We start from the raw sequence: 21565 nt of genomic DNA, 5'->3' as shown, positions 1-21565 counted from the left end.
GAACAAAAAAAATGAATAGAAATAATGAACATAAATCGTAAAGGAGTTAGCAGTAGTTCTCTTACCTTTTCTCTCCGGATCCAGGTTCAAAACTGAAGATCAGTAAGTTTCCTTTGGACTGTTCACTCTTTATGGGCAGACTGCTAGACCCTGCAGACTCTGCTTTGTCTTTCTCTTCCTCTACAGGAACACTCATCATGAATCTGAGAAGCAAACCACAAAGACTGACCTGAACTCAGAACAAAGCGCCAGTACAAGCAAGTCTGTTAAGTCAAACAAACAGGAAGAAAATGAAGCGCCACACCCAAAATATATTGCTTTTATTTTGGTGCATCTCACTTCTCTTCCTTTTTGTACCTGTATGGTTATGTAGGCTACGGTTCAATATGCGGTTGAGATTCATCATGCCTTTAAGTGAACCTCGTAAATTCAGTAAACTATACTACGCAGCAGCTGGATAGTGTAGTGGGAAGACCACACACCTTTGAAGCGGAAATCACAAGTTCAATTCCCTTCCAGTATCCAGTAAGGCCAAACATCAAAGCCCTGCAGGCTACGTCCGCAGTCTGTCCGCTTCCCTAACTCAGAGGCTGACAAGACACCCACCTTGCCTCAGCTTCACGTTTCCTTCTGTTGTCATGCGTACTTGTGATACTAATCCGATTCAAAGTACGCTCGAAGCTTCGAAGCGTGTGTCGGGTAATCGCGGGGGAGTTTTTGTGAAGCGCGTATCGAGTGCTACATAGTTGAGCATTTCTTCTTCGATGGAACTGAATTTTAGTGGATTGTCTTTTTTTGTTGTTGTATTTTATTTTGAAAACCCAGAAACCGGATCTCACTCTAGCGTTTAGAAGTAGCTAAGGCTTCCGCTCCTCACAGCGCGCGTTTGCACTGTGAGGGTAAGTTCTGTAATGAAAGGCTCTGGCATTTTATGGTTTCTGGTGTGAATGTTGTTACATAAGTTGTACATGTCGATGTATATAGGTTCATATTGATGTTAGAATGTTACTGTGTAACCGAAACAAAGGCTGGTTGCTGTTAAACAGTGTTTCTGCCGTATTTATGCTCTTTGGCAGTAAGCTTTTGTCAGCCCCCTAGTGGTTGCTGCGCATAGCAGGAAATGTGTTTGATTTACTGTTTTTCTGTGCTTTTTGTGATGTTGCTTTACATTGTAGGAGCTACAATTGCTGGTACCATCAGAAGACACCTGTTGAGTGTGTTTTATGTCTTCTGCAGGTACGTGAGCTTGTTAACAGTCATTTTGTCTGTAAAGCACAAGCAAGTGAAAATGTAATGCGCTACTGTTAATTTGTCCACTAGAGGGAAATGTTTAGCCGGTGATACTTCTGTTATCCTGTTATTTTGTTTTATATGATTGTGAAATGTATTTTATTAGTCATAAGATTTCTTTTTGTATACAAGTTCAGTGTGACAGACTGTAAAATGGGAGAAATTATTATTTTCCATCTTTTCTTTATTAAAAAGTTAATTGTAAGTCTGTCAAGACAGCGCGAGTTTGCACTATGAGGGAGCTACAATTGCTGGTACCATCAGAAGACACCTGTTGAGTGTGTTTTATGTCTTCTGCAGGAATAAACCGTGAAAAGCCAACCTTTCTGAGCGTCTGTGATTTATGAAGAGCTGGAAGCGTTACAGTAATTTAACGTCTCGAATCAAAAACAAAAACAGTTCTTATTTAATTCAGTGACAGCAACAGGGACAAAGCTGTTTTTATAACTCTTTGTCCTGTAACTTGGAAACAGAAACCTCCGTCGTGAGGAAAGAAGCTGAAATTCACCCCGTAGAGCTGATTTGTTTTTCATGTCTTCTCCTCCATCATCAGTTATCACAGACCTTCCAAAAGTGTGGGGCCCGACCCTTTAGGGGGCACAGAGCCATTGCAGGGGGGCTGCGGTTTTTTTTATGTTTTTAAACCAATTTCCACAGAGAGGCATTTTTTGAAAAATGTATTGATAGCAATGTTGAATATTATTACACAGGAAAAAAACAACTACACATAAAATAATTACACTGTGACGCCTCTGCCTTTCTAAATAGAGGGACAGTAACTGCGTGAGTATATGTAAGCGTGTAAAACCAGGGGTCCGTTCTTCGTACCTCGCTTACTACATCCAAGATCAAATGACACATCCAAGATCAAATCATCGCGCCAACTTTGAGCTCGCTATTCCGGTTCTCCGAACACACCTGTTGTTGACGATTAGTACAGCTGGATGAAGTAATGTGAGATCACTGGGTGGCGTAAAAGGGGCTACGCATCGATAGTAGAAACATTGATCGGCAACCCTTTGGTCGGCGAAAATGTCGAAGGAGCGCGCTCGGTATTTTTCGGCAGCAGAGCAAGAACTCTTGATTGAGGGATTTCAGGAGTTTCAGAGTTTAATTAAAACGCAAGGGAACACTGCAAAGGCTGCAAAAGCAAGGAGAGAGGGCTGGCAGAAAGTTGCTGACAAATTAAACTCGTAAGTAATTTAATAATAATGGATTGGATTTATATAGTGCTTTTCAAGGCACCCAAAGCGCTTTACAATGCCACTATTCATTCACTCTCACATTCACACACTGGTGGAGGCAAGCTACGGTTGTAGCCACAGCTGCCCTGGGGCAGACTGACAGAAGCAAGGCTGCCATATCGCGCCATCGGCCCCTCTGGCCAACACCAGTAGGCGGTAGGGTAAATTTATTATATTATATTACATTATATCCTCTTTCACATTAGAGCCACAACAGGACCCACTAGAACATGGGAACAAGTAAAAGTGAAATATAAGAATATTCTACAGAATGGTAATATTTATCACTTATATTGCTTTTAGTCTCTTGAAAAGAGACCCTGAAATAATCTGTTTGTTTGTTTGTTTATAACAGCAACCAAGAAAAGGGCAGAGCAAAAAAAGACAGGTGGTGGTCCTGCACCCCCTCGTCAACAAGTTGGTTAAGTAAATACTACCCTCACGGGAAAATCGATATCTCTCTATGAGCACACTGTCGCGCTGAGCTAAAGGATCCTGTCTATCCCGCAATATACGCTGAATTCTGAAAACTCTCCTTATCAATCTTGCACCTTCCGCAATGGGTTGCTCGCGTACAAACGGACAGGACATGGCTGCGACAGACTTCCCAAATCCACCTTCGCTTTTATAGCCGTGGTCTCTCATCTTGATTACACGAAGTAATTTACTATTACAACTCTAAAATATGAATTACATCTGAAATAATCAAATACATGAAATAGAATGATTAATAGTACATTTCCCTTTTTTTAGGAAATGACCTGTATGTATCTGTATGAAATCAATAAAAGAATCAAATACTGGATTATCTTTAGTTACATTGATAATATTTATTTATGGAAAAACAGTGGAAAAATATCGCTGTTGCTTTCGTATAAATGAAGCGGACATACCTGAGTGGCCACGATCTAATCCTGTTTACATAAAGTAAGCCTGCTCCCAAGCAGGTTTACGCTTACGGATCTGTTGCTATGACAGCAAGTCCCGGATGAGCTTCGGAGAACCGAACGATCCAAGATCACGCGAAATCGTCAACAATCAAATCCAGCTAACTTACTTAGCGAGGTACGAAGAATGGACCCCTGAAGATAATACTGTTAATCTGACTATCTGCCATTCTGCAATTCATCTGATGTAAACAATAACGTGCGCACAGCGTGACGTGAAAAAAGGCACATACCTTTGATGTTGCATGACGAACTCTATTCCTCGTCCACACGTAAACGCAAAAAAAGGATTTTTAAAAAAATCTCAGTTTTCGGTGATTCGAAATGTCGTTTATGTGTGGACGAAAGGTCCAAGCGCATAGAAACATCTGCATTTTCAAAAATACCCGTCTGACGTAGCGTAAAAGAGCAAAATATGGGTGTGTGTGGTTAAAGGACAAACGCACAAAACATTTATCTTGGAAAACAAATAGGGGCCTAGCAAAAAAAGTTTGGGAACCACTGCCGTAGAGGATTTGTAAGGGTTGATAAAACCATTCTCTGTACCGGTAGTACAGGTAGGCTAAACAAGACTGTGGCTCACCTATCAGACGACTAGACCATTATGGCGTTATTTTTGTGCCACTATTCTGAGCGCATGTAAAAAAAAAAAAAAAAAAAAAAAACAAATTTGAGAGCACGTGAAAAGATTTTGCAGGTGCAAGTGTTGCATTTTGAGGAGAAATTTATTTTGAGCGAAGAAAAGCTAAATTTGAGTGAACAAAATTCATTGCTGCGTGCAAAAAATGTATTTCACTGTTTGCTATTATCCACACACACACAACAGCAGCCCCTCTCGCTCAGTTCTTGCATTTGCGCTCACTCGCAATGTGTTGCTCGCGCTCTCAACATTTCTGCCCGTGCGCGTTCGACTCTTTCTCTACACCGTTATATTTGTGCCACAAAACCAGCCAATCACAGACTTGGATGCAAAAAAATCTGATTGGCTGTTTTGGTCTCCAATCAGCTCGAAATGACGAAATGCAATATCCCAGAATCCATTTCGTCCAAAACTCAAACGAGGCAGTAGTGGAGGAGCACAGAGTGGCGGAGTTTGAAATATTACTCTTTCTGGGTCACAAAATAAACTTTTAGATATTTTCATGCGAGAATGATGCTGTGTAAACTTCAAATACCTGCTCGATTTACACCATCAGAGGTCACTAAAATCAATATTGAATCGGTGTGCAACTTTGCCAAAACAATGTCGGACTCTGTAGTTTTCTCTGGTCCCCTCCCCAATCAGACCAGGAGTGACATGTTTAGCCGCATGTTCTCCTTAAATTGCTGGCTGTCTGAGTGGTGTCCCAGAAACGATGTGGGCTTCATAGATAATTGGCAAACCTTCTGGAGGAAACCTGGTCTTGTTAGGAGAGACGGCATCCATCCCACTTTGGATGGAGCAGCTCTCATTTCTAGAAATATGGACAAATTTATTAAACCCCCCCAAAATATGACTATCCAGAGTTGGGACCAGGAAGCAGAGTTGCAGTCTTACACGCCTCTCTTCAGCTGCTCGCAAACAAAACTGGTATCATTCGCATTCACAGCATTGTAAGATGGCAAAAGATGTACCCTTAGGCCCCCCTTCTCGATTCAGAGATGGTCAGCATCCTGACAGCCTGATGGACGAAGCTGTCTCTCAGTCTGTGGGTTCTGGCCCGGAGGCTCTTCAGTATCCTTCCTGATGGCAGCAAACTGAAGAAGCTGTTGAAGGGATGAGTGGAGTCACCTGTAATGGAGAGGACCTTCCGGATGAGGCAGGTGCAGTAGATCTCCTGGGGAGGGAGGCAAGAGAGGTCCCCACAATCCTCTCTGCTGCTCTCACTACCCGTTTTCATTTTTTCCTGCAGGACCCAGTGCAGGAGTCATACCACACAGTGATGCAGCTGGTGAGGATACTCTCAATGGTGCTTCTGTAGAAGGTGTTCATAATGGGGGTTATATCTCTTGTCAGGGGTCAGCAGAGTGAAGACGACTATTATTTGATTGATGCAGTAAAGACTGAGAACAAAGCTGAAACCACCTGTACAACACCTGAACAGAATTCAGACTCTGTTGTTGAAAATGTAGTTTTGTGAGTGAAATTATGTGAAATTAATTATCCAAACATGGAACGATGATTTTCTACCATGATGCTTATTTTTCCATTCCTCTATGACAGTCTCCAGTTCGAGGGCTGCTGGGAGCACTGGTTTTGATACCAAGCTGTTCTACAGCAGGACCACCTCCAGTCTTAGACTTCCTCTGAGACTGAGACTATTGGACATCCTTATCATCACTCCCATTACAGCGGCTGACTCTCAGAGGTGTTTCTCCACCTTAACGAGAAGCAGACATTCCTGTGAGATGAAGGACCGGAATGTCTGAAAGCCCTCGCCATGCTTTCATGGAGAGGAACCACCTCCTTCCTACCTCCTTAAAGCCTTTATTTTCTCCTTTACTCAATTATCGTCTCCTCTGTCCTCCCTTTCTTTTGGTGTTGTTTTTTTTTTTTTTTTTTTAAACTTCCTGTTCTCCCCTTTCCTTTTATCATTTATTTTCCTTACTCTCACCTCCTTCAATCCTGCTTCCTTCCATCAGTCCCTTGTCCTTCTCTCCTTCCTCATAGTTTTCTTCGATGAGGTTAGCCTATTTTTCATGTTTATTTGAACATAAAATATTAGATTTACGTGTGTTTAGTAAATAATTGTTTTTCACTGACAGTTTTTCATCTCCCATTTTTACTACATTTTAAATAAGATCAGAAGAAGCAGCAGGAAGCAACAAAAATGGATCTTTTTCATTGCTTGCCGAACTGGACCTAACCTATATACCTTATATAACCTTATAGTAACCTATAAAACGCAACTTTTTTGGACATTGGACTTCTTTTGCCTGCATACAAAATATAACCACAGTTCAGCAGTGGCTGAACTTGTTGGATGTTTTGTTTGTCAAAAAAAAGAAATTCCTACTAAAAGTATAAAGAAGAAAAAAGTTAAAAGACTTTATTAAAGTCATTTCATTCATTAAAATGTAAATTTGGTATTTCTTTGTTTTGACTTTCAAACTAAATTTGACTCTGTTAACATTTTGATTTGACAGATGAGATGAAGGGTGAAACAGCCTGAAGGAGGTTACAGAGAGCAGAGCTCACTGGCTGTGAGCTGTTTGTGACACCTCAGCAACTTTTCCAGTTTCCCTGCTCGTTTCAAACGTCTCACTGCCATCAAATTTCAAATGTGTGTTTAAAAACAGGAACGTTTCAGAGTTTGATCTGTCTTCTCTGTAGGATTTTACCTTGAATGTGAACGTGAATGCAAGTGACTGCAAATCACTGCTATGTCTGCTTTTTGTGGACATTTTACTAACATTACAGGAAGCCATGAAAGATCAGGGAACTGGCTCTCTGCTGGAGGACATCAGCTGACTGGGCGCAATGAGAAACACACTGAGGCCTCCTACAGGACATATGGGGAACAGCAGGGATGTTTGAAAAAAATGACCCGACATCAGCTGTAAGGGCTAAACAAAATAAACATCCATGATATTTAACGTTCAGCTTCTTATGATGGTTTTTATTATTTTTATTTCATGCCAACTAGATGGACAACAGTGATAGACATCTGTGCTACACACATATTTACATGTTTCTACGAGTTTTATAACCAAGCTGTTACCAACACCCTGCACCATGTTGTTGTTCAACATGGGAAAAACATAAGACTACGATTGAAGCATTTGCTGCTTATTAGATAAGCCACAAGCTCTTTGATCCCTCAATACAATCATATTCTGGTTATAACTGCATTAAAAAAAACAATTGAGCCACTATTTTCAGCTTATATGGCTGAAACATTTTCAAATGAGTGAAACAGTAAGAGCGCGTGGAGAGTTTGGAAAATCACATTAAGAAAGAGAAATCAAACGTTTGGATTAATTTTAAAGAGCTTAGACTTGTTGAAAATGCAGAGGAGCTGGTTGTGAACAGAGCTTCAGAGAAACAGAGAAACACATCTATCTGACTGGTGAAAACAGATGATAATCATTGTTTTAACTTAATTCTCCTTTGTTGGTGCTTCAGGCTGGTCCCAGCCTCTCAGCACTCAGCTTCATCCAATCCAGGGGAGCAAAGCGAAGTCTCCTACTACACATGTAGTAAATGATTTTTGCTATTCTCTTACCTCTCACCTAATAGCCTGTTGTCTTAGTGACTGTTAAATGAAACCCTGATTACGATGCCAGATATTGTTTTGTCTCAAGTGGTCCTAAGCGCCCATTTTATCATCGGACTTAGTGTTTCTTCACCTTGAAGCTTCTACACTGTCTACACTTCTAAAATCTTAAGCTATCATTCACTATTATATATAACAATAATTATATTCACTGTGAAGCTTTAAATGGCAAAAATAGAAAAAGAAAAAAAACATGTTGATCCTGGAATGATCGTAGCTTCCATCTTTAAAGGACTGAAGAGGAAGAAGTTTACAAGGAATCATTTAGAACAGTTTAAAACATCATCTGACTGAATCCATGAATCTGCAAACATGTTTCTGGGTGAAAGAGATGTACACACTCAACTATCTGTTCAACAGTCAGAGCGTTTCTCTAACTAGAGGACACTCTTTACACTCAACTCAGCAGAGATGCACTAACCATATTGAACTTCTGATCCCTTTAAAGAAGCCTGGAGTGTAAATCCAGGATAAAGAGGTTCTGTGAATTTGGTTTTGAAGGTGTGGAGCTCAATCAGAATGTCAGAGGAGACTCTGTAGAAAGACAGAGTGCCAGCAGGACAGTCCACATACACTGCTACTCTGTTAGAGACAGAGGAGGAGGAGAAGGAGGAGGAGATGATGGATGCTTCCATATGATTGTGTTTGGCAAATTGAGGACCATCATCAGAGAAGCACAGACTCCAGGACTGATCATTAAATCCAAACATACAGTCAATACTGTTTCCTTTCCTTCTGATTCCTCTGTAACTCACTGATATATCAACCCTTCCTCTCCACTCGACCTCCCAGTAACAGCGGCCAGTCAGACCATTTGTACACAGCAGCTGAGGATGAACATCAAATCTATCTGGATGATCAGGATATGACTGAACCTCCTCCACACATGTCACCTTCCTGTTGTTGTCAGACAGTTTGAGGTTTGTGTGTACTGTGTTTGTGTCGATTGTGAGTTGACAGGAATCTGATGGAGAGAACAAAGAAAGTCCAGCTGCAGTTATTGATCCATCATCTGTTCATTGATTGACACTTTGATGATGACTTCTGACATCAGAGATGTGAATGAGTGATGTGACAGTTTGAAGATGGCTGAATGTGTGCTGCTTTGTTTTCATGAATCACATTAAAAACACACTTACACTTCCTCAGACCTGGTCTCAACCATCGGACTCCAGCAGGGCCCTCCCTGAAAGGAAGAGAGGGGTCAGACCAGCACAGTCAGCATGCACACATGGACATTACATCACTCTCATACACATACTGTTAGACACTGATGAGGAAACAGTCCAACATTTTCACAAATACACTTCAATCCATACGTGGATCAAATTGCTGATGATTTGGACTGATCCCGGATCTGTCAGTACACCACTGTATTGAATGAATTATGACTGATTCAAACTAACCTTCATTATCTTTTTATTCCTCTTCTGTTTAGCTGGAAAAGACACCTCCCTGCCTTTGCTGCCAGCTGTTTTTCTCCAATTGGTGTCAGTTTAGTTACTGTGCATGACCTCTGACCTCTGAGTGAGTGCAGTGTTGTTTTCATGTTTTAATGCCGCCTGAAACCTGCTCATGTTCTGATTTAACAGCAGATTTCTCCACATGCGCACAGAGAAATTTCTGCCTCTGTCACATATAGAGTGGACCATATGTTTGTTTTTGAATATATTTCATGTAGAAACTATTAAAGGATCAGTGTATTTCCTCAGCAAACACTCTGATCATCATGTTAGTGCAATGAATCGTTCTGCTGTCAGCTGACTTCACTGAGTCACCTTTCAGTCTCGTTCTGTCCTCTGAAAGTCTGAACATGTATTTGTCATTAAGATTACGTCCATTCTGAGTTACTGTCACATTACTGACAACTCAAAGAGAAACAGGAAATCATTCATTTTACAATATTTATTCTATTCCATCAAAAGAGGACAATAAATATTAAACTGAGTGCTGTTGGCTTTCATACAATGTTCAAAAATAACTAGACAGCGAAACTTTCTGAAGAAAATTTAAGTGTGCCTATGCTAAGACATCAGGATGTGGATGTAGCATGAACTGCAGAGTTTTAAACAGAGAGTCATCAGTAACTCCTGTGAGTGGCACACACTCACTCCTCTGCACTTACGGTAGCTCCTTGACATAATACATGATACTGCTGCTGTTTCCTGACTCCATTCATGTTCTTATCTGTACTCCACACAATTTGTAGCTCCTCCTGAAGTACTGCAGTATTCCTGCTAGTATGTCCCTTTAATTTTCTCACCACTGCTAAGCTTTTTTATATTCTGCTTCTTTTAAGCTGCCCGAATGTTGTTTCTGTCCTTTACTGCTGTGTTGCATTCTTGATTCCACCATTGTCCTCTGTACTCTTTGTCTAATCCACATTAAAGTATTTTGCACACTACACCCCAGCAGCTGGAATTATGACGATCAGAACAGGAAAATACACCAACAATAAAGTTCAGTTAATAAAAACGTTTCAGACTGTAATGTACAGGAGACATTGGGATTAAACAGGAGCTCTAAGTCCATGCAATGATAAAGACCCTGTATGCATACTTCTGACTTTGATGAACATAATAAAAAAAAAAAACAAGAAAAAAACATAACAATTTCCTTTCTTCAAAAACATAAAATATGTTAATATTCATAGGTCTAAAATTGAATGGACTGAAGGTTTTTATTTTTCTGGATTCTCAACATTTTTGTTTCTGAGTAATTATTTTGGTTTGTAATTGTACATGACTGGAAGGAGACCATTTATATAGCTGTAGATCACCAGTGTATGTCCGCGATAGGGTCAAATACAGCAAGTCTTTTTGAATGTTTTTATGTTACACGTTAAATATTACTAACATGTGTTTGTTTTATCCAGAAGCTGTTAACTAAAGAGGCGGGTGGTGCTTTGGTGGTAGGATCTGCATCCATGTGCTGTGGTTATTTACACACTCCTGGCTTGTAGCATGTCTGAATTAGTGATCCATGGACTTCTCTTCATTTGTTAGCCCATTCATTAATTGGTAAGCAGGAGTTCTGAATTGATTAACTGTATATGTGCACTTGGATTGACAGCTCTCATTTTTCGTGATTTAAACAATTGTTAATAAAGTTATTTTTCTTATGACCTGAACCATGTCTCTGTCTGAGGTATAATAGACCTGATTGTTTTCTTGGTATTTGGAACAGTTTGGGAATTATAAATTCTCTTGGTGAAATTCCCAGAGGGCGTTGTCATGTTTTTTCCCCATAACTGTAAAGCTTTTAAGCTTTCCATCATCACATCACCACCATTTTATGTGTGTTTATCGCAGGTCCGCCTTGAGATCCTCAGTAAGCATTGCAAAAGACAGACATGCAACAAGGAGTCTCAGGAAGAGCATCTGCTTCTGACATGATCCATACCTACTAGCTGAAGAAGCTAATAGCAGGTTATGAATGCCCCGAAGCACAAATAAGTGGGCTGCGGACAGTAGGTAGTCATCCAGAATAGCTAACACAGACCAGAAGAAGCCTGATCATGAAGGATCCCAAAGGGCAAACCACCATTAAACAAATGCCAATCAACTGCCTCTTGATGGCATGAAAGCCCTTTTCAGGTATCTGAAGTAGGCACATGACTCAACACACACACAATAAGACCAGAAAGTCATAGTATCAGATTGTGCCTCATAGAGCAGTATGCCAGGTCTGCCTGGCATACTGCTTACTGCCTGGACTGAATACAAGAAACCCTAAACACAATGGATATCATTTTCATCAATAATTTTAATTAATATTATTAGAATTACCTTTTAGTTATTTTTTGCAGTTTTACAAAACACCTTAACCCACAAAATGCAAAAGACTACAAAAAAAATCATGTAAAAAATGTCTAAAGCAGAGGCTTGTCACCCTTTGGTGGAAGCACATTTCTGCTCATTGTATCCATTATCTTTTTTTTTTTTTTTTTTTTTTTTAAAGACCGGTAAGATTGAGGACAGATCTATCAGTAAAGACATGTTCAGCTCTCTCGTCACCATAGTGGAGGGTGAAACATTCACACCACTGCAGCCCAAATTAGTCTGTCTTATTAAAGTTTTAAAGGTTGAGGTTATTTAAGATGAGTTTCTCATCATTAAATTCAATCTAATATATTTTTGATATAGCGTCACAACAACAGTCACCTAAAAAACATTTGTTTCCAAACCACCTGATATGTTTTGATGATTTGCTTATGTAGTGTTCTTAATGTCATACTTTTACCACTAGTCAGAGCGGTGTTGCCCAACACTTTGCTAATATATGTATCTGATGTTATGGTTACATTTGATCAACATTTTCAGTGTTGTTGGATGCTATAATCAATGATGTGCCTAAAAAATTAAAAAAAAAAACTTTTAAAAAGTTAAAATATATGTTAAAAATGCCAACAAATGAATAATTTTGTGTGACTGCAAGAAATTATCTTATTGCTCATTTTCTAAAAGAATAAAAGCATCACTTGATCTGACCTGATAATTGTAGAGTTTGAACTCTTCAGCATATTTAGTCCTGTATCATTCAAGTTGTTGTTACTCAGGTCCAGCTCTCTCAGGTTACAGGACGGGGAGCTGAGAGCTGAGGACAGAACTTCACAGCTTCTCTCTGAGAGGTTACAATCACGCAGTCTGAAAACACAATGACAGCAAACAAGAGAAAATTACTTTTTGTCAATTCTCAACACACAGGTAACAAGCTTTCACTACAGTGACATATAGCTTACAGAGCTTTGTTGGAAGCTTTGACCACTGGCAGCAGCCGCAGAAGAGCCTCCTCTGAAGCAGAGTATTTCGCCAGGTCAAACACATCCAGATATTTTTCTGATGACAGTAAGATGAAGGCCAGAGCTGACCACTGAGCAGGAGACAGTTTATCTGTGGAGAGACTTCCTGATGTCAGGGACTGCTGGATCTCCTCCATTAGAGAACAATCATTCAGTTCATTCAGACAGTGGAAGAGATTGATGCTTTTCTCTGCAGACTGATTCTCACGGATCTTCTTCTTGATGTACTGGACTGTTTCCTCATTGTTCTGTGAACTACTTCCTGTCTGTGTCACCAGACCTTGTACGAGAGTCTGATTGGTCTGCACTGAAAGACCCAGGAGGAAGCGGAGGAACAAGTCCAGGTGTCTATTTGGACTCTGTAAGGCCTTGTTCACAGCACTCTGGTGGAGAGATGGTAGGCCTGGTTTACTTAAAGTTGGCCACCAGGAGGTTGTTTGTTGTGCTTCCAGTGGATTGAGTCCAGTTTTGATGAAGGTCAGATGGACATGAAGAGCAGCCAGAAACTCCTGAACACTCAGATGGATGAAGCAGAACACCTTGTCCCGGTACAGTCCTCTCTCCTCTTTAAAGATCTGTGTCAGCACTCCTGAGTACACTGAGGCTGCTCTGATATCGATGCTACACTCTGTCAGGTCAGATTCATAGAAGATCAGGTTTATTTTCTGCAGCTGATCAAAAGCCAGTTTTCCCAGAGACTCAATCATCTTCCTGTTCTCTGGACTCCAGTGTGGATCTGTCTCAGCTCCTTCATCATACTTGACCTTCTTCACTTTGGCCTGAACCACCAGGAAGTGGATGTACATCTCAGTCAGGGTCTTGGGCAGCTTTTCTCCCTCTCTGGTTTTCAGCACATCCTCCAGAACTGTAGCAGTGATCCAGCAGAAGACTGAGATGTGACACATGATGTGGAGGCTTCGTGATGTCTTGATGTGGGAGATGATCCTGCTGGCCTGCTCATCATCTCTGAATCTCTTCCTGAAGTACTCCTCCTTCTGTGGGTCAGTGAACCCTCTGATCTCTGTCACCATGCCAACACAGTCAGGAGGGATCTGATTGGCTGCTGCAGGTCGTGTGGTTATCCAGAGGCGAGCAGAGGGAAGCAGTTTCCCCCTGAAGAGGTTTATCAGCAGCACATCCACTGAGGTGGACTTTGTAGGGTCAGTTAGGATCATAGTTTTGTGGAAGTCCAGAGGAAGTCGACACTCATCCAGACCATCAAAGATGAACACAACCTGGAAGTCTTCAAAGCTGCAGATTCCTGCTTCTTTGGTTTCACTAAAGAAGTGATGAACAAGTTCCACCAAGCTGAACGTTTCCTCTTTCAGCACATTCAGCTCTCTGAAAGTAAATGGAAATAGGAACTGGATGTCCTGGTTGGATTTGTCTTCAGCCCAGTCCAGGGTGTATTTCTGTGTTAAGACTGTTTTCCCAATGCCAGCCACTCCCTTTGTCAGCACTGTTCTGATTGGTTCATCTCTTCCAAGTGAGGCTTTAAAGATGTCTTCTTTTTTGATTATCATTTCTGGTCGGTCTGGTTTCCTGGATGCTGCTTCAATCTGTCTGACCTCATGTTCATCATTGACATCTGCAGTCCCTCCCTCTGTGATGTAGAGATCTGTGTAGATCTGATTCAGAAGGGTTGGGTTTCCTGCTTTAGCGATCCCCTCAAACACACACTGGAACCTTTTCTTCAGTGCAGATTTACGTTTATGTTGACCAATACCAGAAAACTGTTCTGAATGGGAAGGAAAAGAAAGAACAAAATGTATAATGTGAATTCATGTTTTATCAAATGCAAATTCAATCTTAATTCCCTAAAAAATTAGTCATTGAACACGTGTATCAGTCCTTCTGTTATGACATTACTCAATGTACCATTGATTCAGCAGTTAAAATCCTTTAGAAATCCTCTTACTGCTCTGTAGACGGTCAGCCAGCTCCTCCTGCTTCATTCTCCTCATAAAGTCCAGTGTGATCTTCACAAATGCCTCTCTGCTGCTCCTCTGTTCATCATCCTCCCTTGGACTCTCTAAAAATTCTGGGTAATCTGGACTCAGAACCTTTTGCATCTTCTTCATCTCGTTCTTCACAAAAGTGATGATTTTGTCCTCCAGCATCTGGAACAGAATACTTTATGAATGACCCAAACATCAGATCCATGTTGGACACACTGACAATCCACTGGTCTATAAAGAGCAACAAAATACATGTACAAGTAGTTGTTGTACATGTACAGACCATAAATATTGAGTCCAGATGTGTTTGATGCTGCTGGGAAGACTGAACACTGGGAACCTCTGAGCTCACCTGGTCCACTCTGTGGAGGAATCATGAAGAGTTAGATCACATTGATTCTGTTCACAGAAAGACGCACATAAATTAAAGTACACATAGATGCTTTTGGTGTGCAGTGTATCCCATCAGTATACATAAAATAAGTCATCATTTTTCATTTTCATTAAGATTTCTGTGCATGTCGATTTAGATTTTTTTTTCATTTTATCATAACTCCAGTATTTTAACTTTAGGTTTGTTGTGTTTTTTTAATGTCTTGTTCTTTTTGTTCTCCCCAAAATTCTGTGGAGTTTTTGGTGTGTGATGAGGTTGCTTTGCTGGTGATGGTTTTCATTAAACTTAATTTCCTATTTTTCTTTCACGTTGAATCAGTGCTCCCTGTCTCAAATATTTGTGTTAGTATATTTACTGTGTTCTGCTTTTATTTGGCACTCTGTTCAGTTGTTTTTCTTCCTGGGTCAGTGAAAGGTTCTGTTATTTATTTCCTGTTTTACTTTGAAGGCTGGTTTTCTTTCATGTCTTGTTTCCTCCTGTCATCAACTGTCTGCCACTCGCTGGTTGTTCCTGTTCCCTGTTAGTATACAGTTTACTTAAATTAGAGTTCAATCTTGTACTGTTCATCATACTTCTCAATTTATGGATAAATGTTCACTTAAAAAAGACAACAGAAAAAAATGTATTATTGTAGGATCTACCCTACAGTATAAAGTGCATTGAGGTGACTGTTGTTGTGATTTGGCACTATATAAATAAAACTGAATTGAATTAAAAACCCATATCACCAGTTATGAAAACTAGTTTTCTGTCTGAAATTTTTTTTTTAACTCAATCCGGACACCAAAGCAGCACTCACATGGAGTCAAGCTCACTAAACTATTTGTCCTCCCCCATCCAGCAACACCTGAAACACCTGAGTGTAAGTTCCTCTCTACGCTGTTTTTGAAGAAAACCACAAAGGAGGCACCTGCTGGAGCAGCTGGAGTCCTACAGACACTCAGCCTCTTCAATACAGAAACACTTCCTACAACATCCATTCTTTACACTCTGACTGATGTGATTGTGGAAACACTCCAACACACAAACGCCGCTTCACATATGAACGCAGAAATGAGTGTGAAAAAAAGCTGGCTGACATTAAACATGATGGACAATTTATTCACAAACCCTGAGTCACAACAACATTTACACACACATTACCTCTCTGCAGGAGGAGAGAGGCCTGATTTACATACTAAACACAGTTTTTGTTTATAATATAAGATGTTATTTTATCAGGATTTGATCTAATATAGTAAGAGACAATTGGAAACAAAAAAGCAATAAGCAAATCTGGAACTGGATTTACAGATGTTGGAGATAAGAAAAAAAAAGCTGCAGCTGCTACGGCAAAAGCAGAGGTTCTAGAAGCTGCCGCAGCTGTTGAGCAACAAAAGGGAGAAAACATAAAAAGCTCAGTCCCATCACAAGTTGTCAGACAGAGAACTATAAAGTATGTACAACATCAAACCCAGCTACGGTCACATCCGGCTGAAGATGGAACACCTCAAGTCGAACTGACAACAAAGAAGATTATTCGCTGCAAGGAAATCTGGACTAACTTCCTCCCCACCTGTACTCACAAACATCTTTGTAGGGGAGAAAACTGTTGCGCAACCAAGAGACTATGTCAAACCAAACAGTTGGACTCACACCAAACCGCTTCTAGTGGTTCTCAAACTGGAATTTACTGGTACATGCCATTGCCTTCTTTATTCACCAAGTTCATTCTCACTTATCAAGTGACTAGTCAAATTATTTATGTAGGAGGTGGCATAAATGCAGAAAACCACGCACTCCAGAGGAGATGGATGCCTCCCAGTAACCTCATTTTTCAGTCTGTTCAAAATGACGCTTTTCCTGACGAATATGCCTCTCTCCAAGCTAATTAAACCATCCACAACTCTAGCCCCATTGTAGCCCTTGACCACTATATGGTTGAAGGCCTCATCAAAGTTAGAGGTCACCTACAGCATGCTTCATTGGAGACAACATTAAAGAATCCAAAATTCTCATCACATGTCGAAGTTGCATGTCCTGCACTATCATTGCTAAGAAAGTGTGGTTATGGAAGCTCGACTGTGGATTGTAGGCTGCAAAAGACTGGTCCCATCCATTATCCACCGCTGCGTAACATGCAAGAAACTCAGAAGAAAACTAGAGACTCAAACAATGGCAGATCTCCTGCTTGAAAGAATCGAAACATGCCCTCCATTTTTGTATGTTCGACCCATAGTCAGTGGTCACTCGACGCACATGAGGTGGTACAGCACAAAGTAAGAGGTGGGTGATACTTTCTACATGTATGACTACAAGAGGTGTACACATAGAAGTCATGTAACCTATGGACACTTGCATTGTTAGCTATAAGAGGGCCATCATCACAGCCACCTTTCACAGCAGCAACGGGAAAGTCAGAAAGGTCAAAATGAGGACATCATCCCAGGGAGTCTCAAAGACTTACTTCCCTTACATTTCCAATGTTGTTATGCTCTTAGAAACTGAAGTGACTGATAAAAAGTAGTAATGGCATCAGTGATGCCAGATGGGGCGTGTTCTGTCCCAAGTAAAAGGTTAAAAATGGTTCATAATAATTTAGTGATAAAAAAATGTCATATTTTATCTGTAATAATTTATGTTAAAAAAGAGAGTGATTTAGCTAAAAAAAATGTTTTCTATACAGTCAGCACCTGTATCTTATTTTGGAGGGGTAATCTGTGGTCACAATGCAGCCTGGGAAGCAGAAGGGGCAGTCAGTTGGAAAAAACATTGTACATAAAACCTGACTATCCATGTTTAAACTTCACCTCCTGTGTTCTGAATCTTTACTTACACCTTCGAAGGCTGTAAGTTTATTGAATCTTCTTGTTCGCTTTATATGTTTTTTAAGAGCTGATTTAGAGATTGTTTTGTGAAAGTGTTTGGAATTAGCCGGTTTTGCTTGAAGCGCGGTTTATTAACATAGCTTTGTTGCTGGGGATCTCAATTGCATATGAAATGATTGTTAAAATGACTGTTTATCATTAGTATCAGTATAAACAAACCTAAGCGCCTCTGGTGATTAGTGTTACTTCTAGTATTATAATAATGAGGACACTAGGCCTGATTTTTGTCCGAGCAGGGAGTCTCTGAAAGTGCTGTTGATTCTACTTACTACACATTATTTACAACACAAAACATCTGTTTCAGGTCATGACGGCATGTGCTATTCTGTACAAGATCTGCCTCGGTGGCGGTGACGTTGTGGCCCCGGAGGATGAGCCCGAGGATGATGTGCAAGATGAGGGGGAGACTAGTTTGGAGGCAGTCAGTGGTGCTGTAAACCAAGGGTGGCACCTCATTCATGTCTTTGGTCCTGGTCCAGCAGATTTATCAGCACTGCCCAAGACTTCCTACTCAGCCAAATAAGAGGCCTAGTTAAAGTTGCCTGTGCACTGGGACACTCAGGTTAATCCTGGACTCTGATGATAAATCTTACAGATTAATAATCCTGTTGCATTTTTTTCACTGTTGGTATTTCCTCAGTTCAGACAATTTCTTAATTCAGTTACAAATAAATTGTTACGTTGTACATAGTATGGCAAAATAATTCAAATATAGTTGAAGTATTACCAACGATTTTTTATTTACAGAGCTTGTTGTGGATTTTATTATGATATATATATATATATATATATATATATATATATATATCTGTATACACTAGACATGTAATCATAGGTACTTTCATGAATTGTGTGTAATCATGTATACTCATATACACTGCATATTCACAATGAAGTGTTTATAGAGTGGAGTCAATGTGTTAAGCATTTAACCTGCATGTTCAAGTCACATGACCCATATATTTAGGTTAAATATATCCGCCATCGTATTATTGAAAAAAGGATTTGTGCCACTTGTTGTATGTAGATTAATACTGTTTAAAAATGTACCAATGAGGATCAGTAGGAAACCTTTGATAGCTTTATGGCCTACTGTAACTAGTCCAACAAAGGGTTAATTTAACTTGGCACTGCTAAAGTATGTGCATAGGACCCTTCTTGGTATGCAGCTGCATTTAACTGTACAGCAGAAGCACACAGTGATTTTAGACGGCTGTGCAGCAGAAGCATGCAGTTGTGTTCAACTGGACTGCTTCACGGCATGTGCCGCCCTTCAACTGGCTGTGCAACAGAGGCATGCAGTTGTTTGGATGGCTGCAAAGCAAGGCCCTGGGGCCTTTTCTGGGGCTATAAGCTAAAAAAAACATGAGCCCCCTCAAACAGCTATAAGATAAATGCATAAGCCACTTGAACGGCTATAAGGAAAAAACAGGACTCCTTAACCTGCCGCAAGGTAAGAGTATCAACTTATGTGAATGGCTGTAAGGTAAAAGCAGACGGCTCTGTGAATTTCTAAAGCCAGAAGTGTACAGCCTTTCAATATTTCCATGTGCAAAACAAACCTGGCCTCTGCAGGGCAGCCACCGGCAGTTCTGGCCCTCGCCTCAAACACCAAAAGGTGATGAAATAAACCCTTACTCAGCATGGATAGCAGCTTATGTGTAGCATGCACGGCCAACAAAAGTGTTAGATGGTTTAACTGATTAACTGCCTTTCTGTAGACTTTCAGACTTACTTTAGCCATAAAGCTGACAAAGGGACCCTATGCAGTGATGGTAGAGAGATTGGTTTGCAAGAAGTTGATGAAAAGAGAGTGGAAGATGAAAAGAGAAAAACAGAGGATGAAAGGATACCTAAAAACGGGGGGGGGGGGGGGGGGGAGAGAGAGAGAGAGAGAGAGAGAGAGAGAGAGATCCCTGTCCCTATACAGTGGCTTGCAAAAGTATTCAGCCCCCTTGAACTTTTCCACATTTTGTCACATTACAGCCACAAACATGAATCAATGTTATTGGAATTCCATGTGAAAGACCAATACAAAGTGGTGTACACGAGAGAAGTGGAACGAAAATCATACATGATTCCAAACATTTTTTACAAATAAATAACTGAAAAGTGGGGTGTGTGTAATTATTCAGCCCCCTGAGTCAATACTTTGTAGAACCACCTTTGGTGCAATTACAGCTGCCAGTCTTTTAGGGTATGTCTCTATGTCTCATATACCCAGTCTGTTAGGGTATATGCTATTTTCTTCTTAATTTAACTGCACACTTCCATATGCTCATGTAAAGTTGAAGAGCACGCAGACACTAAAGCTGTCGCACCAGAATGTCATTAAAAAAAAAAGAATGATTGTTTTAAATACAAGGGGGAGCAAGTGAGTCAGATACCAAAGGCACAGAGATGAAGCAGGTCTGATAGGAAACAGTTTATTTCCAGGCCATGGAGCACAAATAAAAACACCCTTAAAACTTACGGAATAAGGGTGTTGTCAATCTACTAAAATTAAATAAATAAATTCTGAAAATCATAAAACCACAATTTTCTACATTCACTCAAATCCCCTGATATAACTATGCCACATGTTTATTATGGGTCCACCAGCAGGCCAGGAATTCCTTCTTTAGAGCAGAGTCCATGCCAGCCTCGTCTCCGGCAGACGAGGAGGAGGAGCTTCCTATCCTCTAGTCCTTCCACTGGGCCCATCATATCCCAGCCCAGCTTGCGTTCTGCACCGTCCATCTTGCAATGTCACCACAGCTCCCCTTGCGTGGGCGCCCTGTAAAATAACAAATAAGGGCGACCCTCTCCCAACCTGGCTGCACCCAGTAAACGACAGTGGCGATCCTACTCACAAATGCAGGCAGAGGTATACCTCTGCCCTGCTGCCAATCACACACGTTGTCTCCTACTGTCGCCGTTCCTTGCTGTCAGGACTAGGTCGCTACGTCACATTGACCGATCTGTCTCCAGGTAAGGCATTGCACCCCCACCCCCTCTTTTCACGTGGCCTTCGCACATTCCTCCTCATATCTGGGGCCTCTCTCCTCCAAGTGCTCAGTTAGCCTGCTTTTAAAAGGTCTTTACATGGCTCACAGGCCACCTCTGGACACACCCATGCCTCAGCAGGTGATCCCTATCAGCTAATTTGTCCCATGTGATAAGATAAGATAACTCTTTATTGTCATTGCACAGTCATACATAGTACAATAGTACAATGAAATTGGAAAACTGTCCTACGTCGGCACTACATACAACACAACATGACACGATACAACACATCACAACGCAACACAAACAACACAACACAGTAACTTAACTTAGTAATAAAGAAATGAAGAATAAGTGTATGTGCAGCCAGTCAACAGTGGATTAAAACCATGCAATATAACTATCAACATACAAACATGCAATGGAAACAGAATAAAACCATGCAAATAAAACTACACTCATACATAAACACTAAAAATCAGAATAAAACCAATATAAAAGATAGATACGAATTTCCACTGTGTGACACACGAGCCAAAGAATTTTCATTATGGGTAAATGTGGATACACTGTTTATCTGTACATGACAATGAAACTTGAAACTTGAACTACTTGTATCTTTACAAAGAGAAAAAAAAGTCCCCCACCTCTGTGTTTGAACCAATAGAAAGCTGGTGCTCAGAGGAAGAGGGCGGGCTTTACTTGGTGTCAGTGACAGAAATGAAAAAAAGCTCAAATGAGTGAGAAGGACGATGAAGGAAACATCTGTGCTGTGTCTGCTCTGTAAGTAGAATCTCTGTGTTTGTTTGAATTCTTGTAC

The 21565-nt window shown here is 40.6% G+C and overlaps 2 protein-coding genes across 4 annotated transcripts in view; both read right to left on the bottom strand.

Annotated features, from left to right (window-relative positions):
• The window catches only part of LOC146389837 (NACHT, LRR and PYD domains-containing protein 12-like), a 31021-nt gene extending 30253 nt beyond the window's left edge, over window positions 1-768 (bottom strand). Inside the window, exons 1-2 of one of the 3 annotated variants that reach the window (XM_084912524.1) lie at window positions 483-768; window positions 66-203 (exon numbers count right to left, since the gene is read on the bottom strand). In XM_084912524.1, coding sequence (XP_084768650.1) covers window positions 66-199 — 134 coding nt within the window. In that variant the 5' untranslated portion in view covers window positions 200-203; window positions 483-768. The remainder of the gene's footprint in view (window positions 1-65; window positions 204-482) is intronic. The other 2 variants (XM_084912509.1, XM_084912517.1) reach the window with 2 other exon arrangements.
• Window positions 769-12055: 11287 nt separating this feature from the next.
• Window positions 12056-14658, bottom strand: LOC146389836 (protein NLRC3-like). The gene is made up of 4 exons (XM_084919775.1): window positions 14457-14658; window positions 12479-14276; window positions 12228-12383; window positions 12056-12089 (listed from the first exon to the last, which is right to left on the bottom strand). Exons 1-4 carry the CDS (start codon window positions 14656-14658, stop codon window positions 12056-12058), a joined length of 2190 nt encoding a protein of 729 aa, XP_084775901.1.
• Window positions 14659-21565: the final 6907 nt, after the last annotated feature.

Source organism: Perissodus microlepis, chromosome 3 (genome assembly GCF_051167445.1).
Source record: "Perissodus microlepis isolate ML-2025 ecotype Zambia chromosome 3, ASM5116744v1, whole genome shotgun sequence".
Classification (NCBI taxonomy): Eukaryota; Metazoa; Chordata; class Actinopteri; order Cichliformes; family Cichlidae; genus Perissodus; species Perissodus microlepis.
This window is presented reverse-complemented; position numbering and strand designations above follow the sequence as displayed.